The sequence below is a fragment of the Ranitomeya variabilis genome, chromosome 4 (genome assembly GCF_051348905.1).
Source record: "Ranitomeya variabilis isolate aRanVar5 chromosome 4, aRanVar5.hap1, whole genome shotgun sequence".
In the NCBI taxonomy this organism is placed as follows: Eukaryota; Metazoa; Chordata; class Amphibia; order Anura; family Dendrobatidae; genus Ranitomeya; species Ranitomeya variabilis.
In genome coordinates, this window is record NC_135235.1 from 658,942,363 (window position 1) to 658,966,784 (window position 24,422).

At 40.8% G+C, this 24,422-nt stretch overlaps 2 protein-coding genes across 2 annotated transcripts in view; one reads left to right on the forward strand and one right to left on the reverse strand.

Annotated features, from left to right (window-relative positions):
- LOC143767471 (uncharacterized) overlaps window positions 1-24,422 on the forward strand; it is a 432,524-nt gene that overhangs the window by 55,611 nt on the left and 352,491 nt on the right. The window lies entirely within an intron of this gene.
- LOC143767504 (uncharacterized) lies at window positions 1,110-23,672 on the reverse strand. Its single transcript, XM_077255896.1, has 7 exons — window positions 23,534-23,672; window positions 11,009-11,152; window positions 10,725-10,883; window positions 10,519-10,642; window positions 10,341-10,435; window positions 10,052-10,142; window positions 1,110-7,583 (listed from the first exon to the last, which is right to left on the reverse strand). The coding sequence occupies exons 2-7, from the start codon at window positions 11,078-11,080 to the stop codon at window positions 6,901-6,903; spliced, it is 1,224 nt and encodes a 407-aa protein (XP_077112011.1). The 5' UTR covers window positions 11,081-11,152; window positions 23,534-23,672; the 3' UTR covers window positions 1,110-6,900.

A 24,422-nucleotide genomic window follows, 5' to 3' on the forward strand; every position in this document is an offset into this window, starting at 1 on the left:
AAAGTAAGTGTGGACTGGGTGAAGCTATTTGATCAAGTCAGATTTAGGAAAACCTGACATGGGCTATTATTTTGTAAAGGTTTTGGGATGGATCTCTCACTCCAATCCAGGTCTTGCAAATGGTTAATTCATGTCACATGGGCACCGACAATTAATCACATGTGATTCTCATTTGTGATTTACCACAGGTGAGTCAAAATGTGTTTCCATACTAATTTAATGTAAAGGGTGCAAATGCCAGGGTCATAGCAAGCTTTAGGTTTTTCTATTTTTCCCTCCCATAGTTTTTTGTTTTAAATTATTGTTATCATTTGCTCTTTTGTATTTAACACGAGTGCTCTGTACAAAAAACTGTTTCACTTGATTCATTTTTTCAGGATATATTCCACATCATGTACTTAAACTTCATGGGTGCCAATAACGTTGAGCAGGACTGTAGAACATAATGCTCCTATTTGGCTCCCACGTAATCATCTTCACCATATAAATGTGTATTTCGGAGAACTGACTTGGAGCAGAGGTCAGCAGAGACTATAACTAGAAGTGTTATAAAGGGCTAAGGATGATGCAGGAGCGGCACTTCCAAACCCGTAGCTCTATTACCTTGCAGCACAATACCAACATTTAAGAGGTATTCCAGGGAGATAAAGTATTCTGGACAAACCTTCATAAATTAGAGCGGGAATTCATAGCGCTGGTTAGTATCTGCTATTCACTGTGATGGTGAAGCTGCTGTTTTGTGTTCTTCCTCCCTTCTGGGAAGACAGATGATCACAGATCAAGTGGTGTGGCCTGCTCCTGGCTTCTAGTAATAGCCACCTCTTTGATAACCTCTCCTTCCATTTAGTCTGAGATCTGACCAGCTACAGTCATTTGTATGAGCTCTGGTTGCCCTCCACCATCCAGAGGAATGTAACCTCCCTTATATATGTATTTATCAATATATTCAGATCCAACAAACCTTTTATGCACAAAACAGGATTTTATGGAGTAAGGCTATTACATTGTAAAATCATAATCAGCAGGTTTGGCTGGAGATTTTTTTTTTAATTATGGTATGTAGAAGAACTGACACTGGACACACGGTAAAACTGCGGTAGGATGTTTTTTGATAATTTTTTAAATTTTATTAAACCACAACAAAAAAAAAAGACATACATATTTTGCATATAACCAAATCAGCACATATGCACTCATCATAATAACTATGAAAAAAACGCAAATGTATACAATAAGTTTTTGTTAATGCAAATCTTAGTACACAGACCTGGTCATGTAGGACTTGAAATATTACAGTATGTCTAAAGTACCTGTATTAAAACCCTGAAACTATCTTACTACCAAAACAAACTCCATCTTGTTAATGCTAAAGTATAGCGTGAACCAATGTATATTTTATCTCTACCGCTTATCATAGTGGAGCTAGGCTATCTACCACGAGACGACATAGAGAGGTGTGACGAGTTCCATACATCCCAAATTTTATTAAATTTCTCTAAACAGCCCCTATTTTGGTATAACGTTCGTTCATAAGATATAATTGAGTTTACCAGCTCAATCCAGGCCCTGAGAGATGGGGGAGTATTGCCCATCCAGCGCAAAGCTATTATATTCCTATTATGTCTCCCTCAAAAAGATTTGAACATGGTGTCCCCACATCTCTTCTTCCAATACCCCAAATAAGCATACTAGTGGATTCAAAGGAATATGTACAAGAGAGGTCAATAACGAAGTTACCTCGCTCCAAAAGGATAGGATAACTGGACACCCCCATACCATATGTATAAAATCTGCTTCCATTATATGGCATCTTAGACATTCTGAAGAGGTAGACCACCCCATTTTGAATAGTCGGAACGGGGTTAAATATGACTGATGTATTATATACATTTGGATCATTTTATTATTGGCCGAGGGAGACACCCCAGTTGGTGACTCAAGAATTATCTCCCAGTCCTCATCTTGGAGATCAGGAACCAGGAGTTACCATTTTTCTCTAACCGTCAATAAAGCAGAATCAGCACCCACAGATAACATATATGTATATAATGCGGAGATAAGACCACGGGGTCCCTGTGATTTAAGGATCCCTATTAATGGGAAAGATGATATTGTTTGCATTATATTTACATTGCATATATGTGATTGAATTGCTCATCTGAGTTGCAGATAGCGAAAGAACTGGGGCCTCGGAATATTATACTTAATTTGCAGTTGTTCAAAAGACATTAGAATGCCCTGCTCATACAGATCATGAAAAGACACCATGTGAAATCCAGAACTGAGTGGATGGGTGATTCAATAGCCCTGGGAAGTACATATTGTTCCATAATGGCATTTCGGCTATAATACCATCAAAGTGGATTACTTTTTTTACCTGTTTCCAAACCAACCTCGCTAACCGGAGTAGTGGTAGTAATCTAGGGGTACTGGGTCTATCGATTTACAAGAAATCTATCGGGCAATCAAGCTTTGCGGCTTGGGCTAGATGGCTCTCCGAATTTGGTAAATAACCCCCAGGCATCCATTTACCCAAAGCCCTGATCTGTCCGGCCAAATAATACAGAAAGAAATCAGGTAGCGCCGCTCCTCCCATTTGCTTAGACCTATGTAGGGTAGATAATTTGTGTTTAGGCCTAGCTTTCCCCCATGTAAAGGATGAAGTTAGAGAGTTTAAACTTGAAAAAAAAGATCTGGGAACAAGAACCGCACTATGTTGAAGGGAATAATTGAGCTTCGGAAGTAGTATCATCTTAAATTTATGCGTCCAGGGACAGATAATGGTAATTTACTCCACACAGCGAATTTGTGTTTAACTAAGTCCATCAGTGGGAGAATATTAAATTGTAGATCAAGCCTACTGTATTTTGGTACAATTATTCCTAAGTATTTAAAGTTAGATACAACCGGTAATGAGGATAGCCCTTCAGGGTGATCTGTTGGAACATGGCAGAGCGGCATAAAGTCAATTTATCCCAATTAATATACAACCCCGAGTGTTTAATAAATCCATCTATAGTGGTAATCACAGGTGGCAGTGTGTCTTCTACGTCATCTATGAATATTACCATCATCCACATATAAGCCAATAACATCCGTGCGGTCTGCTATCTTAATACCTTTAATGGTTGGAGTGGATCTCATACGTATCGCTAGTACTTCAATCGCGAGAGCAAAGAGGGATGAAGAAAAAAGGCATCCTTGGCGTGTTCCTCTTTCCAGGGAGAATGTCTCGGACATGGAAGAGACTCAAATGCTTTGGCCGCGTCAAGCGAGGCCATAGCCCACCTGTTCTCCAGTACCAATGAACTATATTGGACTACTGACTGGACTCTCCTAATATTAATAGATGTACTTTTACACGGCATAAATCCAGTCTGGTCTGGGTGTATTATTTCCAATATTACCGTTTTTAACCTAGTGGCCAAAATTTTAGTAAAAATGTTATAATCTACGTTTACTAATGAAATAGGGCGTTATGATCCACTTTCTAGGGGGTCCTTCCCGTCCTTTTTTAAAACTATAATATTTGCTTCACAATAGGAGTCTGGTTGAGAGCCCCCCCTCCAAATCCCCTGGAATACTTTCAAAAGAATCGGCGCTAGGGTGTCTTGATATTTCCTATACATTTCTATGGGGAATCCTTCTGGGCCGGGTGCCTTTCCAGAGGCAATATCCACTATGGCCACATTAATCTCTTCAACAGTGAAATCTGCATCTAGAAAAGCTTGTTATGTGGGATTCAGTGTAGAAAATTATGTCCGATAGGTAGTCTAGGCAATTTAGAGTATCAAAATCCCCCTTGGAGCGATACAGCTAATAATCATGAAAGCATTGAAGTATATCGTCTGTCGAAGTCACTATTGTATTGTCGGGTTTCCAAATTTTAAGTTTAGTGTTAGATGTATTGTGTTGTCGTACCATAAATGCTAAAAGCTTACTAGATTGGTTCCCCAGTTCAAAATACGCCTGCCGGGTAAAAAACAGTTTACGCTTAGATTTGTTGTCTGCATGCTGAGTATATAGTCTGTGAGAATGTAACCACTCAGCCCTGTTCTCTGTAATAATTATAGGGGATAACTCAGGAGACTCTTTGCGTGGAACAAGACAACTACAGGACACAGTTTTATAAGTGGTAAATTCTATATTATCACAAAGGTGATTAAAACAGGTGCAGAGAGAAACTCAAGTCCACAACACTTGGTGTAAATATCAAATGCAGCTCAGCAGTCTATAGGAAACTTCAGTGGAAAATGCAATCACACAGAAAGTCTATGAAGCACAATTATTCTTGAGGATACTTGACCCGAATAAGTCCTTGCTTAGTCCAAAACACAGATAGATATGCTTATAAGGCAGTTCAAATAATATCTTAGCTCAACCAGGGAGGTCTGGGTAATAGTCTCAGGTTCTTGCAGAGCAGAAACAGCTAACATGTCCAGCAAATGCAGATGGAAGCAAACACGAGCAGCAGATGAAGGAGGATTACTGGAACTGGTGTATGCAGCAGGAACTCAGAGCAGAGTAGCAGGATCACCACACAGGTTCACAGGAGCAGGTATATAGCCAGGCAGTCACCAGAGGTCAGGAGCTGGATGCAAGGCAGAATACTCTAGCACAGACTGAAGGCTGGGGTGGAGTTTTATAGCAGGAAGACACAGTGCACATGAGACCAAAGATGCCATCTTGGAAAAGGGCAGTAATGCACAAAAAGGTAATAAAAAATGTTCAGAGTCCTGACATTCTCACTGGTTTGACTAGCTATGTATGCCGCTTCCGAATCACTCAGATGTCTCTCCATCTCATTATCTTCCTGTGAAGTCACACGTTTAATATAAGAAATTGTAGAGGATAAACATCCTCTCAAATATGCCTTGAGACCATCCCAAAACATATTAATATTTTGCAGCTCTGGATGAGATGCAACAAAACAGTCTAGTTGATCTATAGTCCTGTCGTTGGAGCCTATCAGCTTTAGCCAAAATGGATTTAGCTTCCAAATCATGGTAGGTCTTGCCTGACCAAACCTAAGTTTAAGTATTACCGGGCTATGATCTGAAATGCCCCTGTTCCCATGCTCCACTTCCCCCACCCACATTGGATTACATATTTGGATCCAGTAATTTGGCAATCGGGATAGAGTGCGTCTAACGGATGAATGACAGGTAAATTCTCTTACATCAGGATGGCGCATTCTCCACAAATCTAGCCAACCACTACCTTCCATAAATACTGACAGTCGAGACGGATAGGGAGTCACTCCCGAAGCCTCTCCATCCAATCTGAGCCTATCAAGGCAATCATCCATAACCAAATTAAAATCTCCCATGCACATAATATGTGCATCTGGATAATTTAAAGCAAAACTCACCGCCTTTTTTATAATTGACATATTAGCGGGGCGGGGGGGGGGGGGATTATATATACACATTATAATGTAGTCTTTCAAGTTGACCAATGCATGTACAAAGACAAAACGCCCCTCAGGGTCTCTCCGAACCTCCTTAACCTCCCTTGTAACATCTTTATGTATCAACAGAGAGACCACTCTAGAATAGCTAGTATGGAATGTATGCACAGACCATTGTACCCATGGCTTCTGCATATAACGAGCCGAGTCTCTGGTCAGGTGTGTTTCAACCAGGGCTACAATATGAGGATGGTAACGCTGTATTTGAGAAAATACTTTAACTCTCTTTCGAGGTGACCCAAGACCTCTCAAGTTCCAGGTCATGCATGTAAGATCAGATGCCATGCCCCTTCATCCAAATATGATATACATTGTCACGCCAATCACAACTTTTATTGATTCTTGCACATAAATTGATAACATTTAGATGGATTCAGACGAACCCTCCTACAAAACGTGATAAAGTCATTACTACAGTACTGTATGAAAAAGTGATTTATTCTAAAAGAAATGCCAGAGCCAATAAATGAGAGAATCCAGGCCCCGTGGCTGGATACTCCGGGCATGGCCTCCAGCACGTAAAAACAATATGGGGTCTTTGTGAGCAAAATAGAAACTGAATAAATGGGAGGACCCGATCTATATATCATTGTATAAAGATCTATGGCGATATCGCTGTTCTTCTGCATAAAGTACACTAAGGCTACGTTCCCACGGGCACATGTCTGCTGTGTCCAAAGCGCTGCCAGCTTTTGAACACAGGTGATTCCGCATGTGTTCATTGAATCGTACGGAATCACAGCTCCCAATGCATTGTACGGGTGAAATTTATCTTGCGGAGACACGTCTCCACATGATAAATAGACATGCTGCAGTCTGGAAAGACGCACTGCATATCCGTCTCCGCAGGTAAGCCACAGGCGTCAGTGCAAACATAGTGGACTTCTTGAAATCCCATCCACTATGCTGTGACATTTGAACACTGCGGGTTTGATGCTGCAGATGTACGCAGCGTCCAACCAGCAGCATTTACTGACCTTGAGAACATACCCTGACAAGTATATGTAGCCCTAATATTTATCCACAGGGGGGGTTCTGAATAAATAATCTTACCCCACATTACAAATTGAGATAAAGATGATGGATACATTATATTTTAAATGGAATGAATCACACCAAACGTTCCAACAAAGAAGGAATGGATCATACATATAAACAGTAATTTTCTTTAGGGAAATGAAATATTCAATGTACATGGAATATTGCATTTAATTTGCTTTTTAGCAATCAGATATATATAAATAACATTTGAATTAAATCATATTCAGTAAGTTCTTATTTGTTTTCTCATTTACTTATTTTTTTTATTACTTTGACTCTCTGCCATGTGTTTTCTTGTACAGTTTGTCAAAAATACATGGTTTCTTCCTGTTCAGGTTTTCACTTGTTTTCAACAAAATATGATTTTACAGTAAAATATTTCCCACCTTCTAGGTATGAGAATGACTTTTCCCTTTGTGAGTTATTTCATGTCTATTAAGATTACTTTTATTGGTAAAACGTTTCCCACATTTTGAACACGAATATGGCATCTCTCCTGTATGAGTTCTCAGATGTTTAAAAAAATTTGATTTATCTGCCAATCGTCTTCCACATTCTGTACATACAAATGGCTTCTCCCCAGTGTGGCTTCTCTGATGTATAACAAGATATGACTTCCTTGCATAACATTTCCCACACTCTGAACATGAAAATGGCTTCTCTCCTGCATGAAATGTTTTTTGGCCAACATCCTTTAATTTCTGGTTAATATGTTTCCCACATTCTGAAGAAGAAAATTTTTTCTCCTCTATGTAAATTTTTGGATGTGTAACAAATGACGTTTTGATTGGAAAACTTTTTTCATACTCTAAACTTGAAAATTGCTTGTTTTCTCTCATAGCACTTTCATTTTCAACATCATTTTTGTGACTTTTATTTTTCTTAATAGTCTGTGATGAATCAGAAGATGTGACCTGTTTAAAAGAATCAGATGATAGATCTTTGATTTTAAAGGATGATGATATATCTGGACTTGTGGCAGAGATGTTAGTTATATATTGATTGATATCAAGGTCATCTGACTTAAAAATTGAAGATGCCAATTGTCCATCTGATCTCCTGGTGCAGTCATCTGCCAAGAATAAAAAATATTTTTAAATACATTATGATGAATCATATATTTTATAACATTTTTAAAATGTCCAAATAAATTGCAAGTTATGTAGCAAAATTGAATTATTTACTAAGACAAAAACAGTTAAAAATCTAACAGACCTTGAAAAGCAACATGTCTTCCATAAACCAATCCAGCAAAATCTGTGTTCACATAGACAATTGTCCCCCTTGCTCCTAAGGTTATGTGCACACGTTCAGGATTTTTCACGTTTTTTCGCTATAAAGCCGTGAAAAAAAAGCATACATTAAGCATCCTATTATTAGAATGCATTCTGCATTTTTTGTGCACATGCTGCGTTTTTTTCTGCGGCGGAATCACATTCGGGAAAAATACGCAGCATGTTCATTCTTTGTGTAGAATTGCGGGGATTCCGCACACATAAGAATACATTGATCCGCATACTTCCCGCATGGGGCTATGTCCACCATGCGGGAAGTAAGCGGATCATGTGCGGTTGGTACCCAGGGTGGAGGAGAGGAGACTCTCCTCCAGGCCCCGGGAACCAAATAATTGTAAAAAAAAAAAAAAAGAATTACAATAAAAAATCATGATGATCTCACCTTCCGGCGTCCCAAGCAGCCTTTCCGGCTCCTCGCGATTCCGCCGCGGAAAAAAAACGCAGCATGTGCACAAAAATTGCGGATTGCATTCTAATAGGATGCTTAATGTGTGCGTTTTTTTTCGCGGTTTTATCGCGTTTTTATTGCGAAAAAACGCGAAAAATCTGCGAAAAAACGCGATAAAATCCTGAACGTGTGCACATAGCCTTACAGTCTGTCCAAAAGTGGTTAGTGTACACGTTTAGTATTGCAGTAAACATTTACAGTGTGCGGATCTCCAGAAGCACAAGCTGGGCACCACTTATTGGGCACTAAAACAGTATATTGGCAATTGTCACTCTCCAACATTCATTGTGTGCTAGTTTCCAGAGAATACCTGTGGAGTCAAAATAGTCACTACTCCTAAAGATGAATTCCCTAAGGGAGTTTGAGTCAATTTTATGAGGGCTTTCTACTGTTTTTCTGCCATTCTGGCACCTTAGATGATCCGCAAATTGTGCTCGCAACTATTACATGAAAATCTGCATTCCCAAAGCCAAATGGCGCTCCTTGCCTTCAGAACCCTGCCATGTGCCCAAACAGTATGATATTGTCTTGCTTAGGAGAAGTTGCAAAATATATTATGGAATCCATTTTTTTCTATTACCCTTTGTAAAATTGAAGAACTTGGGGCAATTTCAAGTTAGTAAAACACCTAAAAGGTTAAATCTCCTGAATGTGGTTTTTGATACTATGAGGGGTGCAATTTTCTAAAACATAGGCCATCCAAGTTACTACAAAAGTGATTTGGTCCCCAAAAAATAAGTTTTGTGAATTTCCTTGAACATATGACAATTGGTTGTTTAAGATTTTTAAAGTCCTAACAAATAAAAGGATGTTTGAGAAATGCTGTCGGAGAAAAGCAGAAATAGGATGGATTCTAGTTATTAAATAATTTGTGTGGTATTTTTTTTTATGTCATACAAAATCAATGTTTGAACTTTCTAATTCTTCTAAATATTTGGCGAATTTCAGATTTTTCCATAAATAAACTCAAAACAAATTATCCTGAAATTACCACAAATGAAAAGTACAATGTGTCACGGAAAAAAGCAATCACTTGGATCACTACATAAAGCGACACATGTTGATGTGAAATATGGGGGCCTCGTTAGGAACAAAACTGGAGTTGTAGAAAGTGATTAAATGAGAGGATCTTGTGCAATAACTGTAGAGAAAACTGACATCTCTGTGTAATTATAGTCTGTATTTATCCTCATTTTAGGTTTCCCCTTATTATCTCCAGTAATTGTATTATTACACGAGATTCTTTGTGATGTTATATCGTCATCTTCTCCCCGTTCAGGTCCCTATAGTATTGGATTCGCTCAGTGGAGATCTTCTATATCAAATAATTTTCCTAAAACATCATGAAATTCATGACAAGGAGTCATTAGAGCCATAAACCACGCAAAGCTTAGAGACACATCGTGACATGGGTGTGATATTTTTTTCATGTAGTTTATCGTGAAATTCTTTTCTCACAGAAAGTGAAGAGTCAGAATAAAGGAAAACTCTGCTGTTGTTGTACAGAAATTCACACTTGGCCAAGATTAAAAATTATTACAGTTAATTTATTCTACTAATAAGGTGGAATTTTTATTTTCTGGCCTCGTAGATTCAACAATGGATGACTCCGCTGCACGTTCTTACATAAATGCTCAAACTAATGGGGACACTTTTGGGTGGAGGAGCATAGAGTGGTCTAGAGGCAGAATGGTGACCTTCAATTGTGATATGACCGGAAAACATTGCCAATAAAGAAGTGTCAGCCATGACTGAGCAGAATCTGTGACCTGTCTGCATTTAGTGGTTACTACTCACCTGTGTGGCCATATGTAGGAATCTCCTCTTTACACCACTCATCACCCCTCACATATGTCTCTGTAGTACTAATATGGGTCAGAACTTCACCCTGAAACAAATATTGTAAAAGTCACAGACAGATGAAGATGTCACACCTATGATCAGGTCTTATCCTGTCATCTCCACTGTTCTCATTACACAAGTATAAAACATATAATACTGGTGGATAAAACAAGACTGAGCACAAGATCTTCGCAGCCGTCTACACATCATAGGGGAGATCTCATGACACCTTCTCTCCATCTACCTGATGATCCTGAGGAACATTGGGATGTTCTTGTTTACAGTGCTGTGGAAGAAGACGGGGACATCTCTCTGGTGTTGTCATCTTACTGGACAGATCTGGAAGAAACACATACAGGGACTAAATTAATTCTTTACATACAGATAATTATAGGCCGTGTGTATTTAGCCCTGTCTATTACCTGGTGATGTGAGGGTCTGGGGAGCCTCCATCATGACGTCCTTGTACAGATCTTTGTGTCCTACTAAATAATCCCACTCCTCCATGGAGAAATAGATGGTGACATCCTGACACCTTATAGGAACCTGACACATACAATGATACCGTCATCCCCCCATCCCTTCATAGCGTTACTGTATAATGTCCCAGCATTCCCAGTGGTGTCACCTCTCGAGTCAGCAGCTCAATCATCTTGTAGACGGGTTCTAGGATCTTCTGGTCATTGATGTCCTCATGTATCTTGGGGTAAGGTGGAGGCCTCCTGATCGGGTTCCAGGTTTTTCCCCATCCCTCAGACACTGGGGTCTTCTTCACTACTGTGTAATCCTTGTTATGGAGAGACACATTAATAAATCTCACTACAGACATTTCCAGAGTCCTCACCTCTCCAGTTCTGTTCGTTATTCAAATAGAGAAGAATGATGTAATGTGACGTCATCAGAATCTCTCACCTCTCCAGTAAGTCGGAAGAGGATCTCTAGGGTGAGGTGTAATATCTTCTCTAGCTTTTTTGCTCTATCCATCTCTGATAGTTCAAATTAGGAATTTTTTTTATATGGAAGATCTCCACTGAGAGGATCAGATATTGTAGGGACCTGAAAGGGAAGAAGATGACAATATGACATCATAAAGATACCATGCAATAATATAATTACTGGAAATAATAAGGAAAAACATATATATAATAAGGATAAATATAGACAAACACCAGAGCTCCCAAGAGAGGAGAAGGTGTATTGAGAAGGAAAGGGAAATCCACAACAAGCAGCAAATTTTATTACACACACCTGTCAGTTGTGTGCTAAATGTAGGGAATGGAATCACTGATAAAAAAAAACCATATACAGTGGGGAAAATACTGTATTTTTCTGACCATAAGACGCACTTTTTTCCTCCAAATTTGGGAGGAAAGTGTGGGTGCATCTTATGGTACGGATGTAACGTGTGGAGGAGGGGTTGCAGCGAGTGGGATCACACTGGTATCCCACTTTCTGGAGGCAGAAAAATGTCCCCGCCGGAATCAGCGCTGGGGAAACCACATGGTCCCGATGATTAAGTGCAGTGAATATTCATTAGCCGATTCCCCGTCCACCTGTCAGCAGTGAGCAGGGAGCAGCAAATGAATACTCCACTTAAACACATGGTTTCCCCAGCGCTGGATTCCTGCAGCGCCTGGGGAGATCTGTGTCCGGTGGAGGAGGGGGCAGCAGCAGGGGCCAGAGGGGAGACAAGATCGCTGCATACCTGCCTGGCTGTGCTGGATGCTGAGGCATAAGGACCTGTGTGATGTCATAAAGAGGGCAGGCTGGAGCATCACATGGCAGCACAGAGCCCTCCCTCTTCTTGACGTCATCACAGGCCCTTCAGACTCCGCACTAGAATCTGCAGGCTTCCTCTTATGACCTGTGCTGTGGAGAGGCAACAAGAGGGAGGGCTCTGTGTGTGCAGTCATGGAATGCTCCAGCTCTTTACCTCACCACAGTGGCTGGCTGACACAATTAAGAGGTTAGTCTTTACAACACACAATAAAGCACTCTGCCACTCCTGTGGTGAACTATAACTCCCAGCATGCCATAGGATCTGCAGGACATGCTGGGAGTTATAGTTCTCCCATGGGATTTTAAAGCAGCACTCCAGTGTTATTTTTCAGTGCTGGAGAGGTGCTTTCAATATAAGCCCTGTGCCCCCATTCTAAGGCTATGTTCACACGATCCTTTTTTTGATCCTTTTTTTTCAGGTCCTTTTTCCATGCAGGGTACAGTCCAATGTTACTCTATGGAAAACAAAAACCGCTGTGCCCACTATCCTTTTTTTCTCAGGCAAATCCGCGAGGATTTGCCTGCAGAAAAAAAGAAGTACCATGTCACTTCTTTCTGCGGATTCAGCTCCTGTTTTCAACAGGCACCAATAGGAAAGTGCTGTTGAAAACCCGCAGAGGAATCTGCAGAAGAAACTGCAGGAAAATCAGCAGTGCAGTTTTGCACTGCGGGTTTTCCAAATCAGGACCTGAAAAAAAAAAGGCTCAAAAAAAGGATCGTGTGAACATGGCCTTATACTCACCCTCCAGCATCTTCATATAGTACTTCACAGACACCACACTGGTCCCGCAGCTTCCAACATAATAACATACTATTATATATAATAACACCACATATAATAGTATGTTATTTATGTTATTAAATATTTTACCACATTTTTTTGCTTCAAATATTTTTTCCCTATTTTCCACCTCTAAAACCAGGGTGCGTCTTATAGTCCAGAAAATACATTATTTTTAATGTATTAACCCCTTCATGACCCAGCCTATTTTGACCTTAATGATCTGGCCGTTTTTTGCAATTCTGACCAGTGTCCCTTTATGAGGTAATAACTCAGGAACGCTTCAACGGATCCTAGCGGTTCTGAGATTGTTTTTTCATGACATATTGGGCTTCATGTAAGTGGTAAATTTAGGTCGATAATTTTTGTGTTTATTTGTGGAAAAAATGGAAATTTGGCAAAAATTTTGAAAATTTCGCAATTTTCAAATTTAGAATATTTATTCTGTTAAACGAGAGAGTTATGTGACACAAAATAGTTAATAAATAACATTTCCCACATGTTTACTTTACATAAGCACAATTTTGGAAACAAAATTTTTTTTTGCTAGGAAGTTATAAGGGTTAAAAGTTGACCAGCGATTTCTCATTTTTACAACGAAATTTACAAAACCATTTTTTTAGGGACCACCTCACATTTGAAGTCAATTTGAGGGGTCTATATGGCTGAAAATACCCAAAAGTGACACCATTCTAAAAACTGCATCCCTCAAGGTGCTCAAAACCACATTCAAGAAGGTGCTTCACAGCAGCAGAAGCAACATGGAAGGAAAAAATGAAAATTTAACTTTTTAGTCACCCAAGGGTAAAAGGAGAAACTGGACCAAAAAAGTTATTGCACAATTTGTCCTGAGTACGCCAATACCCCATATGTGGGAGGGGGGGAACCACTGTTTGGGCGCACGACAGGGCTCGGAAGGGAAGGCACGCCATTTGAATTTTTCAATGAAAAATTGGCTCCAATCTTTAGCGGACACCATGTCGCGTTTGGAGAGCCCCTGTGTGCCTAAACATTGGAGCTCACCCACAAGTGACCCCATTTTGGAAACTAAACCCCGCAAGGAGCTTATCTAGATGCATAGTGAGCACTTTGAACCCCCAGGTGCTTCCCAAATTGATCCGTAAAAATTAAAAAGTACTTCTTTTTTTTTCACAAAAAATTTCTTTTAGCCTCAATTTGTTCATTTTCACATGGGCAGCAGGATAAAATGGATCCTAAAATTTATTGGGCAATTTCTCCTGAGTACACTGATATCTCACATGTGGGGGTAAACCACTGTTTGGGCACACGACAGGGCTCGGAAGGGAAGGAGCGCCATTTGACTTTTTGAATGAAAAATTAGCTCCAATCGTTAGCGGACACCATGTCGCGTTTTGAGAGCCCCTGTGTGCCTAAACAATGGAGATCCCTCACAAGTGACCCCATTTTAGAAACTAGACACCCCATGGAACTAATCTAGATGTGTGGTGAGCACTTTGAACCCCCAAGTGCTTGGACGTTTTGGAATGCAGACTTTGATGGAATGGTCTGCGGGCATCATGTTACATTTGCAGAGCCCCTGATGTGCCTAAACAGTAGAAACCCCCCACAAGTGACCCCATTTTGGAAATTAGACCCCCCAAAGAACTTATCTAGATGTGTGGTGAGCACTTTGAACCTCCAAGTGCTTCACAGAAGTTTACAACGCAGAGCTGTGAAAATAAAAATCCTTTTTCTTTCCTCAAAAATTATGTTTTAGCAAGCAATTTTTTATTTTCACAAGGGTAACAAGAGAAATTGGACCCCAATATTTGTTGCCCAGTTTGTCCTGAGTAAGCTGATACCCCATATGTGGGGGTAAACCACTGTTTGGGCACACGTCAGGGCTCGGAAGGGAAGTAGTGACGTTTTGAAATGCAGACTGATGGAATGGTCTGCGGGCGTCACGTTGCGTTTGCATAGCCCCTGATGTGCCTAAACAGTAGAAACCCCCACAAGTGACCCCATTTTGGAAACTACACCCCCCAAGGAACTTATCTAGATGTGTGGTGAGCACTTTGAACCCCCAAGTGCTTCACAGAAATTTATAACGCAGAGCCGTGAAAATAAAAAATCTTTTTTTTCCCCACAAAAATAAGTTTTTAGCCCCCAATTTTTTTATTTTCCCAAGGGTAACAGGAGAAATTACACCCCCAAAGTTGTTGTGCAATTTTTTCTGAGTACGGCGATAACCCATATGTTTGGGTAAACCACTGTTTGGGTGCACGTTGGGGCTCGGAAGGGAGGGAGCACCATTTGACTTTTTGAACGCAAGATTGGCTGAAAATCAATGGTGGCGCCATGTCGCGCTTGGAGACCCCTGATGTGCCTAAACAGTGGAAACCCCTCAATTCTAACTCCAACACTAGCCCCAACACACCCCTAACCATAACCCTAACCGCAACCCTATCCCTAACCCCAACACACCCCGAACCCTAATCTTAACCTTATTCCCAACCCTAACCATAATTCCAACCCTAACTCTAATTCCAACCCTAATCCTAAGGCTATGTGCCCACGTTGCGGATTCGTGTGAGGATTTTTCCGCACAGTTTTTGAAAAATCCGCAGGTAAAAGCACACTGCGTTTTACCTGCGGATTTACCATGGATTTCCAGTGTTTTTTGTGCGGATTTCACCTGCAGATTCCTATTGAGGAACAGGTGTAAAACGCTGCGGAACCCGCACAAAGAATTGAGTGCAGAAAATACAAAGCAGCATTTCCGCGTGGTATTTTCCGCACCATGGGCACAGCGGATTTGGTTTTCCATAGGTTTACATGGTACTGTAAACGTGATGGAAAACTGCTACGAATCTGCAGCGGCCAATCCGCTGCGGATCCGCAGCCAAATCCGCACAGTGTGCACATAGCCTAACCCTAGCCCTAACCCTAACCCTAGTGGAAAAATAAAAGTAAACATTTTTTCTTTATTTTATTATTGTCCCTACCTATGGGGGTGATAAAGGGAGGGTTTATTTATTATTTTTTTTATTTTGATCGCTGTGATAAAACCTATCACAGCGATCAAAATGTACCTGGAACGAATCTGCCGGCTGGCAGATTCGGCGGGCGCACTGCGCCCGCCATTTTGGAAGATGGCGGCGCCTATGGAGCAGACAGACGGACACCGGGAGGGACACCGGAGGTCGGTAAGTATGAGGGGGGGGGGGATCGGACTGCGGGGGGAGTGGACAGGAGGAGCGGAGGACAGCAGATGACAGGACGGAGGACGGTGGGAAGGAGATCGGTGGCGGTGGCAGATCGCGATCTCCAGCCATGGCTGATGCTATTGCAGCATCGGCCATGGCTGGATTGTAATATTTCACCAGTTTTCATTGGTGAAATATTACTATCGCTCTGATTGAAAGTGAAACGTCACTTTTAACAGCCAATCAGAGCGATCGTAGCCACGGGGGGCTCAAGTACCACTCCCCCTGTCCCTGCAGGTTGGGTGAAATTACAGTTAACCCTTTCACCCTGCCTGCAGGAGCGCGATCCGACCATGACGCATATGCTGCGTCACAGGTCGGATTGGCACAGGTTTTCATGATGCATACGCTGCGTCAAAGGTCGGGAAGGGGTTAAGTATTTGATTCACTGACGATTTTGCAAGTTTTCACACCTACAAAAAATGGAGGGGTCTGTAATTATTATCTTAGGTACACTTCAACAGTGAGAGACAGAATCTTAAAATCACATTGTATGATATTTACATTTTTTTTTTCATTTTATTACATGAAATAATTATTTGATACAATAGAAAAACAACTTTAGATTTGGTACAGAAACCTTTGTTTGCAAATACAGAGGTCAGAAAATTCATATAGTTCTTGACCAAGTTTGCACACACTGCAGCAGGGATTTTGCCCCACTCCTCCATACAGATCTTCTCCAGTAAAAAAGTAAAAAAAATTTTTTGTAAAAATATAAAAAAAATAAAAAATAAAGTAAAAAAATATATATGTTGTACCCATAAATAAGTATTTTTATGTTAAAAAAATTACATATATTTGGTATCATCGCACACAGAACGACTCGACCTATAAAACTGTCACACTAGTTAACACCTTCAATGAACACCATGAAATAAGAGGCAAAAAAATTATGCTTTTTCATCATATCGCTGAACAAAAAGTAGAATAAAAAGCAATCAAAAAGACGAATGTAAATGAAAAATGTATAGCTGAAAACGACATCTTGTCCAATAAAAAACAAGCCACCATACAGTTCCAGCAGTTTCGAAATAAAAAAAAGTTATAGCTCTCAAAATACAGCGGTTTAAAAATAATTTTTCTACAAAATAGATTTTATTTTATACCAGCACCAAAACATAAAAAACTATATAACTGTGGTATCACTGTAATCATACTGACCCGAATAATTTATCAATTTTACCACATGCAAAATGGCATAAAAAAACAACAATTCTTGAATTGCTGTTTTTTGTTCATATTGCCACCCAAATATAGGAATAGAAAGCGATCAAAAAATGTCATGTGCCCAAAAATGGTACCAATAAAAACATCAACTCGTCCTGCAAAATACAAGCCCTAGCAAGACTCTGCCGGCAAAAATATGGAAAAATTATAACTCTCAAAATTAGTGCTGCACAAGTGGCTCTTTTAGTTAAAAACGTCTGGGGGGGGGGGGGGTGACAGGTTCCCTTTAAATCCACCCGTTAAATGCTGTTGTCAATCTCTGACAGCGACATTTAATGTGATCCTGCAGGAAGCGATGAATATAAATAGATGGGCCGCACTCCCATAACAATAACGATACCAGGTGCAAAAACCTAGTCTGTAAGCAACAAAGTGAACACCAGAGAGAGAAAAGACAAATTTTATTGTTAAACCTCAAGCAATAAACACACAATAAAACCACTTAAAAGGCCTAAATGTAAGACCGATCACCAACATTAGTGCAGGAAGCGAGTCACTAATCCCGTTCATTGGTGACCCCGTCACGTGATCCCGGGTCAAAATGGGTCGGCATGAAAACCAGAGGTCTGCAGCAGATAGCTATGGTTGTCATAACCGGATTGCTATGAGCGTCGCCCAGTGGTCGGCGCTCATAGCAAGTGATCATTTCTGCTGTAAACAGGCGATCTGATCATCGTCTGTGTGTAGCAGAGGCAATTGGACAACTGCAGCTTCTAGTCTCCTATGGAGACCATTGAAGCATGCAAAAAGTAAAAAAAAAATGTATAAAAATAATTAAAAAATATAAAAGTTTATCACCCCCATTCGCCCCATTCAAAATAAAACAATAATAAAAATACACATATTTGTTATCGCCACGTTCAGAATTGCCCGCTCTATCAAGCTATAAAAGGAATTAATCTGATTGGTAAATTGAGTAGCAAAAAAAAGTCAAAACGCCAGAATTACGTTTTTTGAAAAAAAATGCAATAACAGGCGATCAAAAGAACGTATCCACGCCAAAATGGTATCATTTCGACAGTTCAGCATGAAAAAAAACAAAAAAAACCTCAGATAGCCCCAGATCCCGAAAAATGGAGACGCTACAGGTCTCGGAAAATGACGCAATGTTTTGTTTTTTTTTAACAAACTTTGGATTTTTTTTTTCCACCATTTAAATAACAAACAATCCAGACATGTTTGGCATCTACGAACTCGTAATGACCTGGAGAATCATAATGGCAGGTCAGTTTTAGCATTTGGTGAACATGGTAAAAATAAATCCAAAAAACATTTGCGGAATTGCACTTTTTTTGCAATTTCACCGCACTTGGCCATATTGATGGAAAAGTAAAAAAGTTATGGCTTTGGGAATAAGGGGAGCCAAAAACAGAAACGCAAAAACGAAAAAGGGCTGCGGCGTGAAGGGGTTAAAATAACAACCATTTAATATACTCAGGCCCAAGTAATACTTTGTTACAGCTATAGGATTATTCATAGTCTGTGTACTGAGAGAATTTTTGCCCTTTTATATTGATATTGTAATGTTTGTTTAGCCATTTTAAAATTAATTACTAAAAGTTAGGTTTTATAATTCCACATTTTACTCCACTTGGATAAGACAGTGAATAAACCCCTTTACCCCCAAGGGTGGTTTGCACGTTGATGACCGGGCCAAGTTTAATGAGGTAATGACTTTATGAGGTAATAACTCTGGAATGTTTCCATGGATCCTGGTGATTCTGACATTGTTTTCTCATGACATATTGTACTTCACGATAGTGGGAACATTTCTTTGATATGACTCGCGATTGTTTGTGGAAAAAAATGGAAATTTGGCGAAAATTTAGCAATTTTCCAACTTTGAATTTTTATGCCCTTAAATCACAGAGATGTGTCACACAAAATACTTACCGGTAATAAGTAACATTTCCCACATGTCTACTTTACATCAGCACAATATTGGAACCAAATTTTTTTTGTTAGGGAGTTATAAGGGTTAAAAGTTGACCAGCGATTTCTCATTTTTACAACATCATTTTTTTTTACGGACCACCTCACATTTGAAGTCACTTTGAGGGGTCTATATGATAGAAAAATACCCAAAAGTGACACCATTCTAAAAACTGCACCCCTCAAGGTGCTCGAAACCACATTCACAAAAACAATACTTCAGATACAAATTTTTTCCCCCAAGGGTAACAAGAGAAATTGGACCCCAAATGTTGTTGTCCAATTTGTCCTGAGTACGCCGATACCCCATATGTGGGGGTAAACCACTGTTTGGGCGCATGGTAGAGCTCAGAAGAGAAGGAGCGCAGTTTCACTTTTCAATGCAAAATTGACTGGAATTGAGATGGGACACCATGTTGCTTTTGGAGAGCCCCTGACGTGCCTAAACATTGAAACCCCCCACAAGTGACACCCTTTAGGAAAGTAGACCCCCCCAAGGAACTTATCTAGATGTATGGTGAGCCCTTTGAACCCCCAAGTGCTTCACAGAAGTTTATAACATTGTGCAGTAAGAGTTATTTTTAATGGTTTCAACACTCCAATTAACCCCTTATCCCCCGTAACTTTTTTTCAGTTTTGTGTTTTCGTTTTTCGCTCCCCTCCTTCCCAGAGCCATAACTTTTTTATTTTTCCGTCAATATGGCCAGGCGAGTTGTACTTTTGAACGACACCATTGGTTTTACCATGTCTTGTACTAGAAAACCGGGAAAAAATTCCAAGTGCGGTGAAATAGCAAAAAAAATGCAATCCCACACCTGTTTTTTGTTTGGCTTTTTTGCTAGGCTCACTAAATGCTAAAACTGACCTGCCAATTTGATTTTGACTCTTACGAGTTCATAGACATCAAACATGTCTAAATTATTTTTTTATCTAAGTGTTGAATAAAAATTCCAAAATTTTGCTTTTCCAATTATTATTATTTATTTTTTTTTTGCGTGCCAAGCTGACGTTTTTCAGTGCAGATACGTTCTTTTTATTGCCAGCTATTGCATTTTAATACAGTGTCGCGGCGACCAAAAAAACATAATTCTGGTATTTTAACTTTTTTTCTTGCTACGCCGTTTAGCAATGGGGTTAATTCTATTTTTTATTGATAGATCGGGCGATTCTGAATGTGGTGATACCAAACACATGTATGTTTTTTTTTTACTGTTTTATTTTGAATGGGGCGAAAAGGGAGTGATTCATATATTTTTATTTTTCGTCATATTTTTTAAAACATTTTTTTTTTACTTTTGCCATGCTTCAATAGTCTCCATGGGAGGCTAGAAGCTGGCATAGCCTGATCGGCTCTGCTACATAGGAGCGATGCTCAGATCGCTCCTATGTAGTAGAACTGCTGCATTGCTATGAGCGCCGACCACAGGGTGGCGCTTACAGCAATCTGGCAACAACAACCATAGAGGTCTTCAGGAGACCTCTAATTGTTATGCCAACGCACCGCTGACCCCCGATCACGTGAACCAAACTTTTTAATTTTCACAAAGGTATCAGGAGAAAACGGACCACAAAATTTGTTGTGCAATTTCTCTTGAGTATGCCGATACGCCGTATGTGGGGGAAAGCCACTGTTTGGGCGCATGGCAGGGCTCAAATGGAGGGAGCACAGTTTGACTTTTTGAAAGCAAAATTGTCTGGAATCAATGGTGGGCACCATGTCACGTTTAGAGACCCCCTGATGTACCTAAACAGCCTAACATAGCCCTAACCCCAACACACCCCAAACCCTAATCCCAACCTTAACCATAACCTTAACCACAACCCTCACCCCAACACCACCCTAACCCAACACAACCCTAACCTCAACCCTAACCTAACCCTAGCCCCAACCCTAACCCTAGCTATAACCCCAACCCTAACCCTAGCCCCAACCCTAACTATAACCCACACCATAACCCTAACGGAAAAAAATAAATATTATTTTGATGGAGGGGTGATAAAGGGTGGTTTGCTTTACTTTTTTTTTTATTTTGATCACTGTGATCAGGTCTATCACAGTGATCAAAATGAACCAATAGGAAAAATTTCCTATTGTTGCCGAGTGCCGGCCGCATTTTCTTCCTGATGACACCGCATCCTTGCTCTCAATTTCTGTCCCGTTTCTCCCATATAAAGACCTCCAATACGACATATAGTGCACAGAATTATGTACACCACATTGGAAGAGGACATGTGAATGTCCCAGGAATCTTATAGTCCTGCTGTGTTGGGAATCTGCATCCTGTATTTGGTCTCTACAAGAGTGCAGGTTTTGCAGATCTTCACATTGCAAGTGTAAGTTCCTCTTGGTGTATCCAAGGCCATTGAACTTCAGATTATGATGTGTCATAAATTTGGAGGTTGCTTGCAGCACAACAAGGAAGGGTCTTTGATTATTGTCTTTAGAAGGTCATCCTTGTCTAGGATGTGGTGAAGTTTTTTAGCAGTTTTTCTCAGTACCTCAAGGTGTGGGTTGTAGGTCAATACAAGAGATACATGATTTCATCTTTTTCTCCATATTGAAGTAATTGAATACTAGAGATCCTTATGGCTCTAATGATATGATCATCAATGGAGGTGGGATGGTAGCCTTGGTATAAAAACATCTTTTTCAGATGGGTTAAATGTTCATCCATGTCAGTCGGGCTGACAGGAGGACAATTGGGCTTATAAGAACATTTTTGTGGGAAAAAATGTATTTATTTATTTTCGCGGCTCTACACTATTAACTTCTGTGAAACACCTGGGGGTTCAAGGTGCTCAGCAAACAATTATATACATTACTTTGGGGCTAGTTTAAAAAATGGGGTCACTTGTGGGGGGTTTCCACTGTTTAGGCACACCAGGGGCTTTCCAAACGTGACATGGAGTCTGCTCGCGATTCCAGACATTTTTGCGCTCAAAAAGTCAAATCGTGGTCCTTCCCTTCTGAGCTCTGCCATGCCTCCAAGCAGTAGTTACATATAGGGTATCGGTGTACTCAGGAGAAATTGCACAACAAATTTTGGGGTCCATTTTCTCCGGTTACCCTTGTGAAAATAAAAAAAAATTGGGACTAAAGAAAAAATTTTGGGAAAAACGTACAATGCTCATTTTTTTTCCACATTGCATTAATTCCTGTGACGCATCTGAAGAATTAAATAAACTTCTTGAATGTGGTTTTGAGCACCTTGAGGGGTGCAGTTTTTAGAATGGTGTCACTTTTGGGAATTTTCTGACATATAGAACTCCCCCAAGTGACTTCAAATGCGAGGTGGTCCCTGAAAAAAATGGTTTTGTAAATTTTGTTGGAAAAATTAGAAATTGCTGGTCATCTTTTAACCCTTATAACTTCCTAACAAAAAAAAAACCTTTCAAAAATGATGCAGATGTAACACAGACATGTGGGAACTCCCTCATTTAAGGGCATAAAAATTACAAGTTTAAAAATTGCAAAGTTTCAAAATTTTTGCCAAATTTTAATTTTTTCACAAATAAACGCAAGTCATATTGAACAAATTTTACCGCCATCATGAAGGACAATATGTCACAAAAAATAATCTCGCAATCAGTGGGATACGTTGACATGTTCCAGAGTTATTACCTCATAAAGTAACAGTGGGCAGAATTGCAAAATTTTGCCTGGTCATTAAGGTGAAAACTGGCTTGGGTGAGGGGGTTAAAGTTTTGGAAGAATTTACTTCAAAGTTTGTCATCCCATACATGAGAAAATAATGCATAAACAGAAGCTGCTTTTCTAATAGACTGACACGTCCATAAAAGATCCCTTTTCAGCAGTCACCTCATTATCATAACAAGCAAATGGGTTCTGGGCATGAGAACTGGCATCAAACTTATTCATATCTTTGAAAACTGACTATTTGCCGGCTTTGATGCCAGTTCTCATACCCAGAACCCATTTGGGCCAAGGTGGAGACCTGAATTTGATACTGGCCATCACTACGTAAGAAATGGTGGTGTGAGATTAGTGACCCAAAGTCATTTAACTCATGAAAAACACCAGTTACTTATTCAAGTCCTCAAAATCTGAGTTCATGCTGTCACACAGCGGTAGTGCCATTAAGTGGGAGCATGAACATCGATGATAGGGGGGTGGGTTGGAGGAGATGCTGAGGGAGAGCCTGGGTGGAGTCTCAATGGGGCCCAAAAATGTTGTCAGTATGGGGCCCTGAAATCCTGATGACAGCTCTGCATAGTGTGCATGTGGGGGGGGATGGCGGTACTGTGGGAACATCATACTGTGTGTGGTGCTAACAAAGGGGCAGTGTACTAAGTGAGCAACATGTTTCCTGACTTCCTGTTTTTCATAATTGGGTCGTAACTATCAGAGGAAGAGGGACAAAATGTTAAGATTCTTAGAAGATGGCAACAGAAAAACACCAAAATAGTCTCAGCCCTGAAGGGGTTACTGCCCCCCACACCCAGTAATGGGGGATCTCCAGCACCTACCTCCACCTGCAGAGCCGCACACCACATATATGGCTGCTCTGTGCGCACAGGACCTGGGATGAGGTCACAGGAGGGGAGGAGTCAGGGGTCACATGATCAGGGGCCTCAGTGTATGCAGGACTCTGCTGTGCTGGTTGTCATGGTGCTGGATGAGGGGAAGTTTATGTGTGGGGTCAGGAGGGGTTTACAGGGTGGATGTAGCAGAGCCGTGTGTGTACGAGGTACGGAGAGGAGCCGTGTGTGTACGAGGTGTACGGAGCGGAGCCATGTGTGTACGAGGTGTACGGAGCGGAGCCGCGTGTGTATGAGGTGTACGGAGCAGAGCCGTGTGTGTACGAGGTGTACGGAGCGGAGCCCTGTGTGTACAAGGTGTACGGAGCGGAGCCATGTGTGTTTACGAGGTGTACGGAGCAGAGCCGTGTGTGTACGAAGCGGAGCCGCGTGTGTATGAGGTGTACAGAGCAGAACCGTGTGTGTACGAGGGGTATGGTGCGGAGCCGCATGTGTACAAGGTGTATGGAGCGGAGCTATGTGTACGAGGTGAACGTAGCAGAGCCGTGTGTTCGAGGTGTTTCGGAACAGAGCCGCGTGTATACAACGCGTACAGACCGGGGTCATATGTGTACAATGTGTACGGAACCTAACTGTATGTACAGAACAGAGCTGTGTCTGTACAAGGTGTGCGGAGCTGTGTGTGTATGATGTGTACAGAGCTGAGCCGTGTCTACGAGGTGTATGGAGCGGAGCCATGTGTCTACGAGGTGTACGGAGCGGAGCCATGTGTGTACGTGGTGTACAGAGCGGAGCCATGTGTGTCCGAGGTGTACGGAGCGGAGCCGTGTGTGTACGAGGTGTACGGATCGGAGCCGTGTGTGTAAGAGGTGTACGG